Below are 22158 nucleotides of genomic sequence, written 5' to 3' on the forward strand. Positions count from 1 at the left end.
AATTTTAAGAAAGATTTACATACATACCGCTCAATTCTTATGTATTTACATATCTAACTCCTAAACTTGAATTTTTACATGCACATCATCTTACTTATGCATGAAAAGTTGTATTTCATATTTTAAAAGTTACAATGGTAGTATTTTTGAGGTGATATAAAAGACTTGGGTGTTCTAAATATAAAAAGAAAAGTTTAGATGTTAGATATGTAAATACATGGGAATTGTGTGGTATTTTTGTAAAGGCCTCTAAATTTAAATATATTGGATAATAGTGATACAATTGTGCAGTTTACGGGTATCAGATGTATTCATTTAAAAGTGCCACCAACTAAAAAAATATTTATATACTCATAATATATTTGATTACATGCTGGTTTTAAGAAAATTATTGTATATTCATTTACTCATGAATAGTGAGCTATAAATATATGTTCCTAAAAATGAAGGATTTCATTGTATCACATATACATCTAAATAACTATAAATGCACATATGATTGAGTAGAAAAAAAATAGTTTTTTGTATTAAATTTATGTATTTTATCCACTTGACGATATACCCTTTGAAACCAACATCCCTATATTTTTTTCTTTCATAAATAAACTCAATTTATCCTCTTAGACGACCATTGAAATCTATTACACTAATTAAAAACTGATTCATTAGGAAAGCACCTAATCCGTGTTTTAAATCAAAAACTAATATTTTTAACTTACCTATTTTTCTTCTTTTCCTCCTCTCTCTTTTTTTTCCTTTCCACCTCTCCTACCCCTCCCCTCTTCTTCTTCTATTGTTATATGGAGCCTGATTATATTAATCAATTGGACACTCAAATCCCTCAATTTCGCTGATCAATCTTGAAGGTGAGCTAGCTTAGGGGGTATGGGAGGTGCCTCCCTGTAAAAATTTTGTTTAGTATACACAGGGCCTCAGCACCCTAAAAACTGTGTCGTCGCGCCCGGTACGGGTTCAAACTTGAAAGTAGGACACTCCAATGACCAGAGGGAAGCTCCACAGTGCCCCAACAGACCAACAACGCTGCAACGCTCAGTTCAACACGACACTGCAATGCTCAAATGCAGTGTCGTAGCGCTCCGACGCCAGTAACCAAATTCAAACTGTTCCTACTTTATATTTTGGCTTCGCGCAAGATTTCATGTTTTTTGAAGTTGGATTTCAAGATTTGTCTTATACAGATGATAGAAATTAGTGTTCTTGAGTATCAAAAATGTAGAAAGGTTTGAGTGGGGTGCAATTTGTACAATTCTCCTCATTTTTTATGGTTAATTTCTTGATACTATGTGGCTCACTAGTTTTTTCCCATTTATGTTAAATTTGAAGTATTTTGTATTTTTTTTTGCGGTTTCTTTTTTGTGTGCTTATATTTTAAAATTTTGCTTCGAATCTCTTGAATCGGTTTCCACTAAGTTTTTGCATTTCTCCTAACGAGTGGTATCAGAGTGGGGTTTTTTGAAGATCTTTGGTTTAAGTGAGAGCAATGACCGATGAAGTGAGGACCAAGTCAAGAAGTTCAATTTATCGAACTTTGTTTTCTATAAAATACAAATTAAAATTTTGTTATATAAAAAACTATATTTGCTACTGGATGAAATCACTAAGAAGTCAGAATTGATGACTTTGTAAGCATGAGAAGACTATTGTTTTCATGATTACACCAACAATAATGTTTGAAAAGATTTCAGCTTCAAACTAAGACTTTTTGATTAAGAGGTTATTCCATATGATGATGGTGAATGGTAGTTAATGATTGAACCCTTGAATAATTTCAACACTGTGACAAACCAATTGTCATGTTGGCATCAAGTTTGATGATGAAACAAAGGCACTATTACTCTCATCTTCACTGTCGGGTAGCTGGGATAGACTTGTTAATGCGGTGAGTAACTCTTCAGTTAACATGGAGGTACAAATTTTGATGATATTGTGGTGTTATTATTTAATGAAAAAGTTCGTAAGAATGTGAGTAGTGAAAATTCAAATTCTCCTACAAATATTGAAATTAGAGCAAGTAATCTGGATAGAAACACAAGTAGGGATAGATTCAAGTCTAGGAGATGAAGGTCCAGGTTAGTAAGAGAAAAAGACAGAGGTAAATGTTGGAACTGTAGGAAGAAGGATCACTTTAAGAAAGGTTGCAAAGCTCCAAATAATGTTGCTGGCAAAAGTTCAAATGAAAAACTCTCTACAAATGTCTCCACGTATGAAATTCAAAATGAATCCCTTCTTTTATTCCTAGATAGTATTGAATTGTGAATAGTTGATTCAAGTGCCTCTTTCCATGCTTGCCTCCACAAAAAGGTGTTAAAAAATTACATAAAGTTAGACATGTTGTGTATTTGAGAGAACAAAACCTATAATATTATTAGAAAGCGTGATGTTGATTTTTTTGTTATCAAAATGGACCGGTTTGAAAACTACATTAAGTTAGACATGTTCCATGTTTGAAAATAAATTTGATTGTTGTGAGTGAGCTTGCAAGGTTAGGGTATATGCCACTTTCTCAGGTGATTTGTGGAAGATGACTAAAAATGCAATAGTGATGACTCAAGTTAACACTGAATGTACCCTATATATGATTAACGAGATGTCTGAATCCATTGGAATAGCTAGAACAAAGATTGGTATAGGTCTGTGGTACTGTAGACTTAACCATATGAGTGAGAAATATATGAAATCCCTCATTTCTAAAAATAAATGTCGGTGTTTAAAGTGTATAGATTAATTTTTTTTGTGAAACATGTGTTTATGACAATTAAAAGATTGTTACTTTCTCTAAAATGGGTCAAATTTGAAGTCCAAAAAATTTGAGTTAGTGCATACTGATGTATGGGGCCCTACTCCTGTTCAGTCTACTGGAGGTTATCTATACTTTGTCACTCTCATCAAGGTATGGGTGCACTTGAAAAATAAATCTGATGTATTTGATGTGTTTAAGAAGTGAAAAGTCATGGTTGAGAATGAGACAGATTTGAGATTGAAATGTCTCAGATCAATTATTGGTGATGAGTATCATGATCAGAGATTCAAGAGTTATTGTACTACAGAAGGAATCAAACATGAATTCACTATTCTAATGACATCACAAAAAATGATATTCTTGAGCACAAGAATAGAATCATCGTAGAGCATGCCAAGAGTATGAGGTTGCATGCACGCTTGCCAAAATAGTTTTGGGCAGAAGCAGTAAAGATTGTATTTTATTTAATAAATTGTGGCTCATCATTTCCTTTGAATGAGAGCTTACCTGAAGAATCTTGAACTAACAAAGAGGTAAATTTAGCTCACTTGAAAATATTTGGTTCATCATATCTTCATGTTGATGAAAAATTAAAAAATAAGTTTGATTTAAATTTTGTTAAGTTTTAATATAACTCAAATAATTTTGTTACACATTTTGGGACTATCAGAATAAAAACTTGATTAGGAGTAGGGATGCAACTTTCAATGAAATGGAGATGTACATGGTAAAAATAGAACGCATTATCATCCACTAGTTGCATCTGAAAACCCCTCCAAATAAGTTGAGATAAAAAATACTAGTCATCAAGAAAATGAAAAGAAGGAAATGTGCTCAATCTGATGAAGCACAAAAAGTTCCTCAAGCACCTACCGCTAAAGTCAGAAGATCCACCAGAATCTCACGACATATACAAAAGTATTGTCCATTATATTATTCATTTTTGATTAATAGTGGTGAACAAGAGTGGTACGATGAGTTCATTCGAGTATATGACTCAAAAGAGAGTTTGTCATGGATGATGAGATGCAATCACTAATGTCAAATCAAATATGAAAATTGGAATGATTATTAGATTGCAAAAAACTATTGCATGACAAGTATATTTACATGCTGAAAAAAGAATCAGATGATAGCAAACGCTAAAAGACGAGAGTTGCTGTGAAAGGTTTTTAGCAAAAGGAAGAAATTGACTATGCTGACATATTTTCTTTTTGTAGCGAAGATAACAACTATCATAGTTGTGTTGAGCTTAGTTGCAAAGAAATATCTATATCTGGAGCAGCTGAATGTAAATTCAATCTTTGTTTATGATAATTGAGAAGAAGAGTTGTACAACCACAAAGATAAGAAATTCTAGGAAAAGAAGATATAATTTGTAAATTGAAGAAAAGCATTTATGGTTTGAAGTATGCACTGAGATAGTGATATAAGAGATTTGACAGATTTATGTCAGACAGTGAATGTATAAAGTGTAAATTAGATCATTATTGTTTCATTGAACGATTTGATAATTGTTATATTGTTTTATTTTATGTAGATGACATGCTGATTATATCAACATATATTGAGAAGATCATATATTTAAATGAACAATTACCAAGGGAGTTTGAAATGAAGGGTTTAAGTCCAACCAAGACAATCTTTGGTATGAGAATCAGTAGCGACAGGAGTGCAGGTACATTGAAGTTGTCTTAAGCAAAACATGTTGAGAAGATCCTACAAAGATGTAACATGAGTGAGGCAAATCTGTTTGCACCCCTAAGTACATATGCATAGGTCTGCTTATTAAAGAGCAATTGCATAGGTCTGCTGCAGAGCAAACACATATGGTCACGTTTAAATAAAGAACAATTGCATAGGTCTGCTGCAGAGCAAACACATATGAGAAGAAATTCGTGTGCTTCAGTAGTTGGAAGTTTGATGTATATGATAATATGTACATGACCAGATATTGCACATACAATGAGAGTGATTAGTTGGTATGTGAATAATCCAAATAAACATCATTGGAAGGTGGTAAAGTGAATTCTCAGATACTTAAGAGGAATAGTTAACAAGGCACTTTACATTAAAGTGCAGAAATTGATGTACGAGAATATGTGGATTTAAATATGACGAGATAGTAATAGTAGAAGAATTGCAATAGGTTATATTTTCACTTTGGGGAACACAATAGTGAGTTGAATTTCTAGATTACAAAAAAATATTGTATTATCGACTACAGAAGTTGACTATCTTGCTATTATTGTGACTAGTAAGAAAATGATTTGGCTGCAGAGCTTTATGGCAGAATTGGGTAAGCAGCAATGGAATGCAAATTTTAATTTCATAGCGACAATATTAGTGTTATTCATAAAAAAAAACGTCGCATTTTATGCCATGACGATACGCATTCAGCTAAGGTGTAATTTCATTCATTCATTCCTAAAAGTTGATCGATTATTTTTGGAAAAGATACATACAAGCTCAAAATCCTGCAAATATGTTGACTAAGGCTGTAGCAGTTGAGAAACTAAAGCTATGGACTTTAGTTGGAGCTCAAAAAGGTTGAGACAGGGATGAGCAACATCACAGTCACAACTACGAAGTTGTTGCAGTTTTTTTGGAGAAGCAGGGTTAATTGCAATTAGTTTCTAAGTGAGAAATTTTTATTATATGGAGTCTGATTGTGTTAATCAATTAGACACCTAAAGCTCTCAATTTCACCTAGCAAGCTTAATGGTGAGTTTGCTTGAAAAATACGAGGGGTGGCCCCTATATTAGATTTGGGGGCTCTACCCCCGATATTATTTTAACTTTACATAGTGTCTAAAAGGCATCGTTGTCGTGCCCGGTATAAATTCAAACCCGAGAGAACAACACTCCAACACTTGAAGATAAGCGCCATAACACCCGAGAGAACAACACTCCAACACTTGAACCTATATTGTCGTGCCCGGTACTAGTTTAAACCTGAGTGAACAGCACTCCAACACTTGAAGATAAGCGCTATAGCACCCCCTGGAGAGACTAGCATTGCCACATCGCCTAGTCCATGTTAAAAAGTCCGAGAGCACAACACTGCAGAGCTCGAATGCAGCATTGCTCCTCACTATCGCGGCGCCCCAATGCCAATAACTAAATTCAAGCAGTTTGAGTTTTATATTTTGGATTTGCTACTAGATTTCATGTGTGTTCAAGTTGGTTTTCTAAATTTCGAGAGAAAAGATTGTTCTTGAGTTCCAATTGTGTAGAGAGGCTTGAGTGTGGTGTAATTTGTAAAATTCTCATCTTTCATAGTGGATTTATTGGTGTGGTATGACTCTGTGGTTTTTTTTTGTTCTCTGGTTTTTTCATGTTAAATCTTGATGTTCTTTATATTTTTTCGGTGTTTCTTTTTTGTGTGTTTCTGTACTAAGTTTTAATTCGAATCTCTTGAATCAAATTCTACGATCTCTCCCAACATCTTCTACTATTCTTCTTCTTCCCTAATTTTTTTTTCTCAAGGAACAATTTGCTTTCAGAATGCTCACGAGTTGGGGAAATTACGGGAAATGAGAGTATAAACCTTAATATACTTACATATATACTATATATAATAACTACTTAATGCATTTAATCCCAATCGTCCAATTACTCCTCTACCTTTGCATGTTCTGCATAGTGGACAGTCGGAATTCCGCTTCTCAGGCCTGGTAATAGTGGATGAAAAGTAAAATTTGATCAAAAAATTAGGAAAATTTTATGAAAATCAAAATTGATTCAATAATTTCATTGTCTTTTAGAATTAACATGCTCTTATTTTGTTAGAGGTTATATTAGGAAATAATTTATTCTTATTAGAAGTTACGTAGATTAGATATATTTTTTAATTAACTTTACTTCCTTTCCTGTTTTAGATTTTTTTCTTGGATTGGATATTTTTGTTGGGTAATGTGGAGACTTGGTCCATCGCAATTTAATTAGTTTCCTAATTAAGAATTTCACCTACCGCTCACCTACCACACCCATCTACCGCTCACCTACCTCTCACATACCACTCTCCTAGTTTCTATAAATAGTCTTTTATGGCTTGTCACAAGCCAAACCAAGCAATGACTAAGTCAAGATCTCTAAGAGAGAAAGAGGAAGAGAAAGAGAGAGGAATGAAGAGAAGAAAATAGAGATTTTCTTGTAAAAGTTGAGGAGCCGACGGTGTAATTCTTTGAAGAAATATTATCCTCTGTAGCTCTGTGGGCGTAGACAAATTTGTCGAACCACGTAAATTTGTGTGTCGCTCCAGTGTTTTTCTGCGAGCAATTTTTCACGTTCCATTTTTCGCTTTATTGTTGTCGTTTTTCACAATAACAGGTATCAAAATTTTAGGTTTGGATTTAAGGAAGAATGATGGGCGGAGACAAAATGATGACATCGGGGATCGATAAGTTCAATGACACAGATTTTGCTTATTGGAAGATGCAGATAGAGCACTGTCTCTATGGGAAGAAACTTCATCTTCTATTACTTGGAAAGCGATCGGAAAAGATGAATAAGGTGGAATGGAATCTGTTGGATCGACAAGTTCTGAGGGTTATACGATTAACCCTGTCGAGATCGGTTGCCCACAACGTCATCAAGGAGAGGACTACTGCAGATCTCATGACGGCTTTATCAGGTATGTATGAAAAGTCATTGACGAATAACAAGGTGCACTTGATGAAAAAGTTATTTAACTTGAAGATGATATCTGTTGCTCAACACCTGAATGATTTCAATACTATCACAAATCAATTGTCGTCTGTTAAAATTGATTTTGATGATGAGATACGTACGTTGATATTATTGGCTTCATTGAAATAGCTAAGAAGTCATGAGAATGACAATTAGCAGTTTTGCAGGTAAATCTAAGCTGAAATATGATGATATTCATGATTTGATTTTAGCTAAAAAGGTGTGCGGTCTCGTGTTCAAGTTCGGCGTTGAATGTTAATTCCAGAGGGAGATCACATGACAGGAACTCAAACAGAAGAAGATCAAAATCAAATTCTGGTCAGCAGGCAACCTGCTGGAATTGTGGCAAGACTGACCACATAAAAAAGAACTGCAAGAATCCTAAGAAGAAGGAAAATGATGGCGCTAATGTTGTAACTGAATAAATATAGGATGCACTATAGCTGGTAGTTCATGGTTCTGTTGATGACTGGATACTGGATTCATGAGCTTCCTTCCATATATCTTCCCACCGGGAGTTAATGCGAAATTATGTTGCAGCTAACTTTGGGAAGTTATATCTGGCTGATGGAAAAGCTCTGGACGTGGTGGGGATCGGAGACGTTGATATTGCACTTCTAACAAGAGCAAATGGACTTTGCAAAATGTCAGACACGTTCATGAGTTAAAGAAAAACCTCATGTCTGTTGGGCAGTTCAATGAGGGTGGTCATTCGGTGGCTTTCTCATATAACACATGGAAGGTTACCAAAGGAGCATTAGTACTGACTCGGGGTAAGAAAACTGACACACTATATATGACTACAGGTTTACTCAGGAGTGGAAACATGAGTCAGAGGTGCATTATGAGGAAGCAGAAGAAAGTCAATTTTTTGAAAAGTGGCAGAGCATCAAAGGCAGGAAAACCGGATCTTGTACAGACAAATGGTTGAGAACGACAGAGCTATGAAGAAATCTTGCAAGATAAGAATTCGAGCAAGTGAGAACTGACCAAGAAGGAAGAGATGGATTCTCTGCTAGGGAATCAAACTTGGGAGCTGACAGAACTTCCACCATGGAAGAAGACATTACACAACTAGTGGTTGTACCGGGTGAAGACTGCGCTTGGTGATAGTAAAAGGTACAAGACTGGACTTGTTGAAAAGGGCTTTCAACAGGGGCATAATATTGCTCATGCAGTGGGAGCTGTAAGCAGATATAGAAGTAACCCAAGAAAGAGCTTGATCGTACAATGCTACGTTAACGATGATATGTCAACTGAAGGTGTTACTCGTGAGAAACTGAAATTGTGCTCGACTTCAGCTGATCTTCTGGCATGAACAACAGGAGATTTGAGTTGTAGAGGTGGATGATATCATGTTTGAGGAAAAAGTCGGTACAACCAGTAGATGATGCAGCCAGTATATGATGCAGTCAGTGTCCCAATCTCCAAGTGAGAGAATTATTGGGTAATGTGGAGACCTGGTCAACCGCAATTTAATTAGCTTTCTAATTAAGAATCTCACATGTCGCTCACCTACCTTCCCACCTACCGCTCACCTACTACACCCACCTACCGCTAGGGCTGTCAAAAAAGCTCGGCTCCCACTCACTTACCTCCCACCTACCCTTCTCTTAGTTTCTATAAATAGCCTCTTATGGCTTTGTACAAGCCAACACAAGCTAAGTCAAGCAAGGGCAAAGCCAAGTCCTCTAAGAGAGAAAGAGAGGAAGGGAGAGAAGAAAATACAGGTTTTCTTATAAACATCGAGTCGCTCGACGATGTCTTGTAAACGTCGAGGCGCCCGACGGTGTAATTTTACGAAAAAATAAAATCATCTGTAGCTCCGTGGACGTAAGCAAATTTGTCGAACCACGTAAATCTGTGTCGCTCTGGGGTTTTTCTGCGGGCAATTTTTCTCGTTCCTAATTTTTTTCGTTCCATTTTTCGCTTTATTGTCATCATTTTTCACAACTGGAAGTCCTATGAGTTTTTTATTTCTTATTTTATATTGTTTCTTTTATCTTCAAATAACTAATATTAATTGATTAACGGACGAGATTAGGTGCTATATCTTTCTATTTCTGTTTTTTCTTTTTATTGTCTTTTCTATTCTATGATTCATGTAAGGGCTATTTATACCCCATTTTCGTATCAATAAAAGTATTTTACTTTATTTTGAATTTAAATATGATATTAAAGCTAGAAAAATACTCTGGAATCTCCTACCGCAGGAAACTTCATATTCCTTGTAGCCAACAATCTTTGTCGTGTTGCAGGCCCTTCCTAGGATCAAACCCTAACTGCTGTCGGGGCATCTACCTAGTTGTCTACATCTTCCCTGTAGTTTTTTTCTTCTGTTGTCGGCACTCCCTGCAGGTTTGTCTTCTCCCGTTCAACTATCGGCCTCTCTACAGGCGTCCTTCAGTTGGGTTCCTGAAGGTTTAACTGCTGATTCTTCCAGCATCTGTTCCCTTCCAAACTTCACCTGCTAGTCCACAACCAGTAGCCTTCTCATCTGATCACTGCAAATAGGTGTGGCAGATTTTCTCTTTCACACCTGTCTCCTCACAGAAATATGGCTCGAGTTGCACCTTAAGGGTCTCAGTTTGATGGAAAAAAATTCCGACACAAAATTGAATGAGCTGCTTGCAGGTGATGGACAAGACTTTTTTACAACTTATTATGAGGTTTATGAAAATCTTCTGCGAGGCATTTATGGTTACGGGCTTAAGAAACCTTTTGCTATTTAGCAAAGTGGAATTGTTCCTTTCTGATAGGGTTTGGATGTTATTCAATTGGCACAATCTGGGATGGTAAAGTCAACGATTTTTGTTCTGGAATTTTGCAACAGCTCAATTATGGTTTGGTTGAATGACAGGCTTTGATTCTTGCTCCTACAAGGGAACTGGCTAGCCATATTTAAAAAGCTATGCGAGCACTTGGTGATTACCTAGTGAAGGTTCACGCTTGTGTGGGAGGGACGAGCATTAGGGAGGATGAGCAAATACTTTCTAGCGATGTTCATGTGGTTGTTGGCATACCTGGTCGTATGTTTGATATGTTAAGGAGGTGGTCTTTTTTTTTTTCCTATCTACATCAAAATGTTTGTTTTGGATGAGGCAGATGAATGTTGTCTTGTGTGTTCAAGGATCATCTATATGATATCCACCTCTGCAAATTTCAAGCAGTTGGGCCCCTTCCCTGCTAATCCCTAACAGCCGACGGTGAAAAACTTCCCCTGCAGACCTTACCAACACCTTTCTACGGGCCTCAAATTCCTGCACAGCCACAATTCCTGCAGCCACCTCTGTGACGTCCTTTGACGTTTGACATGCATGGATTGTGGAAAATAAGAAAAACTTGTTACAGAGGAGTTCATCTTTGATTTGTTTTCAAAACAACTTGAGAAAGGTTATTATAGAGGTGAAACTCGATGTATCTTTGAATGAAATCCCAACAACCGACTTACATGCCCTTCTCCATCGTTTCTTCCTCATTGCCCAAAAATTCCATGCATGTCCTCTAGTTTTCCTTTGTCACTGAAACTCTTTCCGCAGCCAGAAGTATCATGTTGCATGCCCTCCTCGGTGCAGATCATCTTCCTCCGGAATTTTTTCCTTTGTTTGGCCCTCCTCTGTACTTTTCCTGCAGCAGGTCCACCACCAAAATTCTTCTTGTAGCAAGCCCTCTTCCGAAGGCTTTTTCTTGCATCAGGCCCCCCTCCGTGATTTTTCTGGCAGCATACCCTTCTCCAGAGATTGTCCTGTAGCATGCCCTCCTCCGGAGCATTTTTCTGTATTAGGCTCTCATCCGGAGTTTTTCCTGCACTAAGACCTTCCTCGAGAGATTTTTCTTTTTCTGCAAACCATACTTTGTAGTTTTTTTTATTAGTTGTCTACTTCCTTGCAAACTCTTCTACTGCATTACATGTAAGAACCTTCTACCTACCTACAAACACTGCATGAACTGCAGTTAAAAACAATCACATTCAACTAGAATTCAGTATTTCTTGCAGGTTGTCTACTTTCCTATAAACTCCCATGCATCATTACCTGTAGGAGTCTTCTGTCTATCTACAAACATTGCAGGAACTGCAGTCAAAGACAGTCGCAGTCAACAAGTTAGTTTTTTTTTGCAGTTTTTCTGCTTCTCTACAAACTCCCCTGGAGCATTACCTGCAAATGTCTTGCGCTTATCTACAGACACTGCAAGAACTGCAGTCAAAGACAACCATAGTACAAGATGAAGACTTCATGTTCTACTTCACATGATGTTCCTCGCTCATTGATTGATGTTTTCAAATCCAAGTTGAATATGATTTTCAACCATATTTTAACTTCCATATTTTAACTTGAAGGGAGTGATAGAGGTTACATTAAGAAATAATTTATTTCTATTAAAAGTTATGAGGATTAGATTTATTTCCTAATATAATTTTATTTTTTTTTCTTATTTTAAATTTATTTTCTTGGGTTTGATTTATTTCCATTCCTATTTTAGGGTTTCATATTTTATGTTGTTTCATTTTATCTTCAGATAATTAATATGAACTGATTAATTGGAGATATTATGTGTTATATTTTTTCCTTCTTGTTATTTTCTTTTTTTTGTCTTTCTTATCCTAGGATTCATGTAAGGGTTATTTATACTCTCTTTTTATATCAATAAAAATATTTCGTTTTATTCTTAATTTCAACATATTTGTATCAAAATGATCCTTTTGAAGAGTAGAATGTAATGAAATGCTTCTTTATAGTTTTTTTTTTTTAAAAAAAATTTGCATATAAGATATTCGTGTTATTTTGCAACGGCACATTTTCAATGTTTGAGTATTACAATACAATCAGTGCATTATTATAAAAAATAGAACACAAAAACTATGGACATGATGTTTTCAATAAATTATTTATATAAAATTCATAATAAAAGAAAATCATGGTCAATGTTTTATGCATAAAAATATTACACAATGAAATATAAGGTCATATGTTTCACATAAAGGTTAAGAATCAACAAAAGAAAAAAATAATATTGCTTCAATTATAATTTTATTTCAATTAATTTATGCCAATAATACTGTGGACATCATTTTAACTTTCAATTGCTTACACAAAATGTCAAAAACCTAAAACGGTATAAAATCTTTAAAATAATAAAAAATATCATGTTGATGTCACATTAATTAAACCCTTAAATAGACCTATAACCAAAATTTGTTAAATCAATTATAGCTTATGTGGGAGTGTCAACGAACCGAACTTTAACGAGCTAATTGCTTTCGGCTCATTTGAAATTTGGTGTATTCTTGTTTAACTCGTATTTAAAATTCTCCAAGAACAAAGTGTTCCTATTCAGCTCATTAGGATTAAACCGCAAATGAGCTAAATAATAGCCAATTTTGAACTTACATAAATGAAGAAATAATGTGCTGACACGATATAAAATTAGGAATAATAATAATCTTTATATATATTCATGTATTTATTTATTTTGACCAAATAGCAAGCCGAACAGTTTTGACACAATTGACTAAAGATTGATTTGAATTTGACTAGTTTAAAAATCTTGCTAGAAAAATATGTTCTTGTTTGGCTTATTTACTTAATAATAAAATGAACACGAGCATCTAAACTATTTGAATATGAGATATTCACAAACGGCAAGTTTTTGTTTCAAGCTTACTTGTATGGTCTCATTTGTGTTGACATGTATCATAGTCATGCCCGATTATAATTTTGGAATAAAACATGCCAAACAAAATTTAAATGCATTGAACGTGTGTCAAGGCGTGCTTGTCTGCCATATTACAACATGGGTGCGAAGAGCTTTTTTAGAATTTGTTCTTCACTGAATCCAGTACTCTAACATGCCTAGATTATCTCACCTCACATGATGGCTCTCCACGTCGGTTTTCAATCGGTCATCAATCTTGAAATTAACCTTTTCATCATTATCACATATCATATACGTAGTGCTTGCTCAATAATGTGGAGCTGCCATAGGGTTAGTTGCTCTTGAATCTTGCTTAACCATTGTAGAACCAAGTCAAGATTTCCGGGAGCCACAAAGCATGAACCACACAATCCCAGCCAAACCATCTTCAATTGTATTTATTATGGTGTGTGAACCAAAGACTAAAATGAGGCCAATGGGGAGGGCCATCTATAACTTCTATTTCGGCACTCACATATTGTTCACATATTTGATATAGGATTAAACTCAATACTCTCACATGTCATTGCCTCTTCTCAACAAACAAAAAACAAAAGAAATCAATAATGATGGGGAGAGATCTAATCTTTTTTATCATGTATGAATATGTTGCATGATGTGCACCTTTATATGAAGAGAACTTTATTCCATTCTGCACGATGGAGCCTCTGTATTTTTTATTCTTTAGTTGGGAGGATTGAAAATTTATTTTTATTATACTTTTCTGACCTTGACATAAGACTTATTGTAATGGTAAATTATAATATATAACAGTTAAATTACATCCGTGCTAAGATTTATGCTCCCAAGATTAACTACGAACAGGTCAAATTATTGGCTAAGTGACTGGCTATTAGGGCAAAAAGACACAGATAGATGAAAGTTGTAGATTAATTGCACTATAAGTACTATGTTTTTTACAGTTGTGCATTATATGCTGTGGGCATAATTTATATTTGGAGGTATAACTTTGTTACACTCTTTTCTTTATTTAAATGTTTTCTACCGAAGTTGGATAAAAAGAGAATCTTTTATAGAGCATGCGAAGTTCACAGGACTTGATAGCATGAAGAATTGAGGAGTCCTTGGAACTTTTTTCTATTATTCTATGATTGCTGATGGGGTTGTAAGGGGGCTGGGGGTTGGGATGATTTGTTATACTTTTGTAGTTTTTGATTGAAGAGCCTTTTTTTCTTACTTTTTTTGTTTGAGTTCCTGTGTATATGAAGAATCTGACCGCTGCTATTTGTTCTTAATTGACAGACTCATGGCCTTGCTGAATATATTGCACAGGTACAATTATCTCCTTCATTTACTTTATCCATCAACCAAATTTAAATGGTTGAGTAGGTGTGTATTGCCTAACCAAAACTGCGTCCTTCTCCATTCTATAAACTGCTAGGAAGAGATGGATAGAAAAGCAGGATTCTGGTGGTCACCCGATAGTAGAAACATTGCATTTGCAGAAGTTGATTCATCTGAAATTCCTTCTTTTAGAATTATGCATCAGGGCAAAAGTTTCGTTGGTACAGGCGCACAGGAAGACCATCCATACCCCTTTGCTGGAGCTTCTAATGTAAAAGTTCGGATTGGAGTAGCTTCAACCTGTGGGGAAAGGATCACTTGGATGGATCTTCTTTGTGGAGGGAAAGTTAGTGTGGATCATGAGGATGAATATTTAGCTAGAGTCAATTGGATGCCTGATAATGCTCTGATGGTTCAGGTTCTCAACAGATCTCATACCAAATTGAAAATTTATAAGTTTGATATTGGGACTGGACAAAAGGAACTTGTGTTGGTAGAAGAACAGGATATATGGATAAATTTGCATGATTGTTTCACGCCTCTAGATAAGGGAGAGAAAAAGTTTCCTGGGGGCTTTATCTGGGCTAGTGATAAGACTGGCTTCAGACATCTTTACCTTCATGACAAGAATGGAGCTTGCCTGGGGCCAATCACACAAGGAGATTGGATGGTTGAGCAAATTGTAGGTGTTAATGAGAGTGCTGGTCTAATTTACTTCACTGGGACTATGGATGGACCTTTGGAATCTAATTTGTACTGCACCAGCCTCTTCCCAGACTGGAACCTTCCCCTACAATCGCCAAGGAGGCTAACTCATGGCCAGGGAAAACATACTGTTATTCTTGATCATCAGATGCAAAGGTTTGTTGATGTTCATGACTCTTTAAACATTCCACCAAGGGTATTACTTTGTTCTCTGCGTGATGGGAGCTTAATAATGCCCTTGTATGAGCAGCCACTGATTATTCCAAGGTTCAAGAAGCTTCAGCTTTCTCCGCCAGAAATAATCCAGATTTCGGCTAACGATGGAACCATTCTCTATGGCGCTCTGTATCAACCTGATGCAGAAAAATATGGACCACCTCCTTATAAGGCACTAATTAGTGTCTATGGTGGTCCAAGTGCCCAGTTTGTTTGCAATTCATGGATAAATACAGTTGACATGAGAGCACAGTACCTGAGGAGCAAAGGAATTCTTGTGTGGAAGGTGAGTAAATTAATGAATGCATGATCAATCTTTAAATTATACGATGTTAGTAATATAGCACTTGCACTTCAATCATTAGACATTAGTTGGTAAGCCTCTTAAAATGATCCGAAGTTTAGCAATTTTTACTAATGATTCTCTATAGTTTATCATATTTATGCAGCTTGTCTTTTTTTTAATTTTCTTAGACTCAAGCTATACCATTCTTTAATGCACTTTTAGTAGCTGATTGATGAAATTCAACCATGAGGTACCGATAGTTCTAAATAGTGGAAAATTCCAAAAAATTTCCTATGCTTGGTTCCTGGAGTAACCTAATTAAGTAATTCACTCAGAGAGGAGGACAAGTGAAAACCCCAAGTTCGTACAGCTTTTCTCTCTGTAATGCTACACAATTTTTATTTTGGAAGATATAGGGACACAAGCATATACTGCCTACAAAGATTCTGTAATGCTACTTTGAAGTCACCAATGACTGGCTACTTTAGGCATGTTTTAGATGTTGAATGCATAATAACTCAAACATGATTTTGGTGTTGGAGCTTTGGTGGGGGAGAAATTTGGAGTTATGTTGTTTGGAACTCAATCCTAATAGAGTAATTCGAGCTTGCTTAATCTCCCAAAAAAGAGAATGATGTAAAATAAAGTGAAGACTCATTCATTATTTTCATATCAAGCTCTAATGGGATATTTATAGAATACAATGCCTTGATCATTGTTCAGTGTTCTTTTTATCAAGGTCAAACTATCAAGTCAATCGGACGGAGCTAGCGGCCTATAATCTCTCGAGGATTTCTATTTTGCATGCCAGAACAAGAAGGAATGTCACTAAGAGGCACTTGAGGAAATCCTCGAGTTCATCCACTTGTAACCATGGTGCTCCTTTATGTAGCCGCAATTCCAGTTGATTAGTCTTGTACACCTGTTGGATCACATTGTTTTGAAAATATTTCAAGAGTTCAACTGCTTGTTTAAAGACATCCATTGGTAGTAGCACAATGCCAGACTATTTCTACACACTAATGAAATTAGAAAAAAAAAAAACATTTGTGAAGATTGTGGCATGAAAAGAAATGATCAACCTATTAAAGCTATTCCTATGGATTTTCTCCATTGAAATGAGGAATGCTTAATTTTATAATGCTTGAAGGATAATCAAACTTTTTTCCATCCTTGATTTAGGATGTACTTGTCGTTCCAATTATTTGTCTAAGTGTGTCATGAGAGAAGAGATGCCAAGAAGAAAAGCTGTAGCAGATTATGGTAAAAGTTGAGAGCTATGGAATAGAGAAATACATCTTTTTGATATGGAAAATTCATGAGCCAGTAACCTAAATCCGATTCGACTAAGATATGATACTTATGTATATCAATTAAGGCTTGTTTGTTTCAACAATTGTTTGAAACTTAGTGGAGCTTAGTTCCTGAGGTTAGTTTTGTTGAAGGGCATATCTGTGATATTCATTTGTGACATCTTATATCAATAGTTTTTATGCTATTTTTGCTGTAGTGAATTCCATTTTTTTTTTCTCTGCAAATAGAAAGAAAGTTGTAACCATCATCCCATTTGCTTTTATCATTCTTTTTATTAAATTATGTAAAAGAACATAGAAGGTGACTTTCAAGCGTTCTTTATTGAACCATACTCCTCATCAGTTCTAAAAGTAGAAACTTGCATTTATTCACTTTCTACTAAAAAAATGCTTCAAAAAAATAAAAAAATGAAAGATTTATCTTATAATAAGCTCACTTTATATCGTAAATGCCCTCACTTCAACTTTCTTTGTGATGGAAAACTCAAGAATGTCACCATGATTAATGGTTGATGTGTTGATTAACAATGTTGGACTCGTTTCTAATTGTGACACTGTATCATCATCATCATTAATCTTATCCAACTAATCCATAATGCACTGTTGGTAGTGGCAAGCATTAATAAGGCTACACTAGTTCTTGTAGCATTAGTGGTGGTGGTAGCTAATGTTGGCTGTAACATTCTTCACATGGTTAATCCGTTGGTTAAGTATCATTGTTGTTGTTGCAAGTTCAAGGATATCATAATAATTAATGGAACATGATGGATGTGATGGTTTAGGACTTGCTATTACTTGATTTGGACTACTGTGATTGTGTATCATTATGATCATTTGGTCTTATTCAAATTACCTAGGGTCAGCAACTATGGTAGACCACCGAGATCAATTTTTATTAAAATTGTATACTAGAGGAGCAAGCTCTTTAGTGTGTTTTATTCATTAGAGGGCCCCTCTATTTAAGAGATGAGTGATTGTGATGTTCTAAATTGCAGTTAAATAAACATAAACTACTCATCAAATATATAATGCTTCTTTGATTTGATGTTTTTCTATGCTAACACTCTCCATCCAATTAAAGCTTGTATATCATTTAACACCATCTAGTTAATTAAGAAAAAGGGTGAAAGAGCTAGAGTTTTTATAGAAGTATTAGCTACTCATTTAAAGTGTAGTCACAAGGGGTGCCAATTTTCCTAAAAAGCTCAACATTTTGAATGGTGAGTAAGATCCTCCATAATATCCTTGCTTCTTTGGTTGAGCATAACGTTGTTGGCAATGTAGAGTGTTTTTACCTATGTAGTGTCACATGCAGAATGGTCTATGAGCTTACATTGGATCTGACTGTAATTTGTATCTTATTTTACTAAGTGACCACATTACCAACATTAAAAATATAAAATTTAAAAGTTATCTTCAACCTAGCCCACATGATCGATGTTGGAGAATATTTTTCATCTAAGTGCTCGGGTTTTGTACATAATAACACATTTTCAGGATTCTTTTTGATACATCCAATAATGCATAAATAGCCTATCAATGATTTTATTTTGGATTTTGTATTTGTTGGCTCACAATCATCGATGGGTTTCTTGCCTAAATATTATGAGTATTCATAAGAGTATCAGCAAGTTTGAAACCTTGAATGCTAGTCTTTTAAAAAATATTGTTTGCTTATTTCCTCTAAAGAGGGCTGCCCTTTTTTGCTATAAGCAAAGTCATTTCCATGAAAAAGTTTTGTTGTCCTAGACCTTTAGTAGCAAAACACATGTAAATATTATTTTACTTTAAAGATGATTTATCTTTATTACTCCATATAAGATAGAATCAATATAATAACTAGTACAATAAAGTCTAATGTTATATGCCAAATAAATATTGAATAATTTGCAATACTCTTATGAAGGTCAATCATAGCATAAAGTTCGTAGAATTTTTAAAACCAAGCTTAGGGTCTATTTAAGACGATAAACGGGCTTCTTGAGCAAACATGTACAATTATTTTCCTAAGTAACGTTCACATATAGTTGCTCTTTAAACTACCTCATCGAGATTACCATTGAGAAAAGTACCACTCGCATTTTTTTTTTTTGCAAAAGATTATTTTTTATTGTTTGCCGCTGCCGCAAATAGCAAAATCTATGAAAAATTAATGTTGATAATAGTGGGCAATGTGCTAAAATAATCTATCCTATAGACCCTTTGGCAACCAATCAAGTTATGTATCAATTGATCAAGCTATCATAATGAAATTTGATGATGAATGCCCAATGAAAAGTAATTGGTTCAACCCTAGAAGGTGGAGCTACTTAAATCTACATATGTAGATTGAGTAGATTTTTTCTCATCATTTATAATCCAACTTCAATTGAGGATTTTATGATGCTGATAACAACATAAATGATAACGATACGTCAAATGTAAGAAAAGTAGAAAATAAGTGATCAAACAATTATAAGAGTGAATGAGATGAGCAGTGTATTATTTTCATGTTTTGTAGGGCAATTGGCAATTGTTGATTGGTTTGTTCATCCACAGAAGGTTGTGTAGTTGAATCTGATAATATGGATATAGATGAAATTGGAGATGGTGTTTGAGTTCATCATGTTTAAACCCTTAGATGGGTTGAGGCAGGTATAAAAGCTTGTGAAGGAAGAGAAATAAATGGTGTATGTATGGAAGAGGGATAAAAGAAGTGAGGCCTTATGAAAAGTAACACCAGTGGAAGTATATGAGCATCGCTTAATGGTAGCATCTATAACTTTTTTTTTAATGATACCCAAAAATACACACTAAATGACAAAGAGAAAGATTGTCCTGTGAGTGGAAAGAATCAACAAAGCATATGCACATATACACTAGGTATAAGAGGTAATGCAGTCTGGTTGTGATAAAGTATAGATATGGGTGAAAGATTATTTAGCAAAAAAGTAGATATCATTGATAAGATAATAGGCTATTGTAATGGCATCCACTCAAGATCGATAAGGGATATTTATAGTAAATACTAATATTCTAAAATAAAGTAGATGTCGTACACCCTATAGGAAGTATACAAGCTTATAAGCGTGATTACATGATATTCTTCATTTTATTTCTACCAAACAATCAAATAAGTAGTGAAGCGGCAATGCTAAAGTAACTCATTCAATTTCTCTCTCACTGTACTATAGCATATCTATATTTGCATATCATTTTTTAAAGAAAATATAGTAATATAAAATAGAAATATAAGAGGTATAAATATTTTGAAAGTAGCTCTTATGCAAAAAATTGATATCATCTTGGTATGGTGTTGAAACATGACAATTGAGAAAATAGATGGTCCAAGATTTTTGAACAACCAAGTAAAAATAACATAATCTGAGGCTTCATATTTTACAAACTTGTCGTTGTCATAGCATTCTGGAGAAGCATCAATGTGTTGGAGCTTGCATGAAAACCAATAAGAATGCAAAATCTCTCATTCACAAGAAATTTGTTTCATTAAACTTAACTGTTGTGTTAATGGCCCAGGAGTGTTTCAAGTTACTGAGAGGAGGTTAAAGAGTCATGATTTTGTGTACGAGAAAACTGGAAAACCAAAGGGGCGATTGATGAAGTATTTGTGCCCTATGGATCGGGTAACTATGGCATACAAAGTGGGTATGGTGAAATGGGATAGATGAAACATGCATGTGAAGGGTGTGCGGCTGCAGCACAAGGCACAGACGTGAAACAAGTGAATGTGGGTGAGGCAAAATAGTGCTAGCATGAAGGTGGAGCAATGGAGAATGTGTAGGCACAAAGAGGGGTGTGGGTGGACTGCAAGGTATAGGGAGGGGGTTGCAATGAAAGAGCAACATGAGAGAGGAGGGTGTGAGCATGAGTGTGGAATGTTTATGGAGTACTTTGATAGAAATAACAAGAGCAATTCCCAACTTTATTGGGGCTTAAATCAAGTAGAAACAAAACCACACCACGGAATAGCAGGATCAAACAAGATTCGAGAAAACCTGAACAAAATGTAAAGGGAAGCACAATCAAAACAAACCAGAAAAGAACACAAGAATTTAACGTGGAAAAACTCGAGAACGAAAAAAAATAACGAAACAACACAAAAAAAAATTCAATATGAAATTCAGGAAACTTTTACAGAGAACACCAATTTCCTCTCTACACACAAGGATACTTATAGGACTCACTTCACACCCTTCCTTCCAATCCGATGCGAGAAACGCTGGTCGAAATCGCAGAAGTTTTCTCTGACTCTTCTCACCTTCACCTAGATTTTTATCGAAGAATACTCAACTTGCAGGAACTTCAAGCACTGAAGAGATACAATTCACCGCTTCAGTTCGGGATTTAAAAAAATCAAAAAATTGAAGTAACTGCACCAGGCACTTGGGCACAAAAGAGCCCGTCTCTCGAGAAAAAAAGGAGTTGCTCTATATGCCTTGGGCGCTTGAGCGCCAAAGCCTGCGCTCAAGCGTCGATAGAACACATAGAGCCCCAAAGTGGGTGCTTGAGCTTGCACAGCCCGACGCTTAGGCGTCAGGCGCTCGGTCTGAAATTTGGACATCCATGTGCTTCGACTTCACAGACTCAACAATCTCCCAATTGAAAACTATATTCTCAGTATTTATACCCAAATTCATCTGAGTCATATTAAATGAAAGTGCACTTGACAAATTTTGAGTTAAGTTTGCTCCTATACCCTGCATCAGTATGCACATATGCAGAACACTCAGATACTATACTTTTTTGTCACTTCAGGCTTCTTCAGGTAAGTCTTCCTCCAAAAATCTTGATGGACTTCGGTTAATCAGATAAACTATTATATTTACTGCTTCAGCCGAAAACTGTTTTAACAAGCTTGCAAGCAGTCTATGCTCCTAGCACACTCCGTGATTATTTTGTTTATGTGCTGCACCATTCAGTTGCGGTGTCCTTGGGACAATGAACTCATGTCTAACTCCCTCTGTAGCAACAAAATTCCTGAACTTTCGATCATGATACTCATGCCCATTATCTGATCTAAAATACTTCAGCTTTAAATCTGTTCCATTTTCTACCATAGTCTTCCACTTTTTAAAGACTTTAATGTTATCAATTTTTTGCTCTAAGAAATAAACACATACCTTTCTCATGTGATCATCAATAAACATGAAAAAATAGTGAAAAACTCCAATAGAATAAACTAGAGT

At 35.3% G+C, this 22158-nt stretch overlaps 1 protein-coding gene across 1 annotated transcript in view; it reads left to right on the plus strand.

Annotated features, from left to right (window-relative positions):
- LOC110020995 (dipeptidyl aminopeptidase 4) overlaps positions 1-22158 on the plus strand; it is a 30918-nt gene that overhangs the window by 5653 nt on the left and 3107 nt on the right. The window contains exons 3-4 of the mRNA XM_020719306.1: positions 14411-14440; positions 14550-15659. Of these exons, the coding sequence (XP_020574965.1) occupies positions 14411-14440; positions 14550-15659 (1140 nt within the window). The remainder of the gene's footprint in view (positions 1-14410; positions 14441-14549; positions 15660-22158) is intronic.

Source organism: Phalaenopsis equestris, unplaced genomic scaffold, assembly GCF_001263595.1.
Source record: "Phalaenopsis equestris unplaced genomic scaffold, ASM126359v1 Scaffold000114, whole genome shotgun sequence".
Taxonomy (NCBI): Eukaryota; Viridiplantae; Streptophyta; class Magnoliopsida; order Asparagales; family Orchidaceae; genus Phalaenopsis; species Phalaenopsis equestris.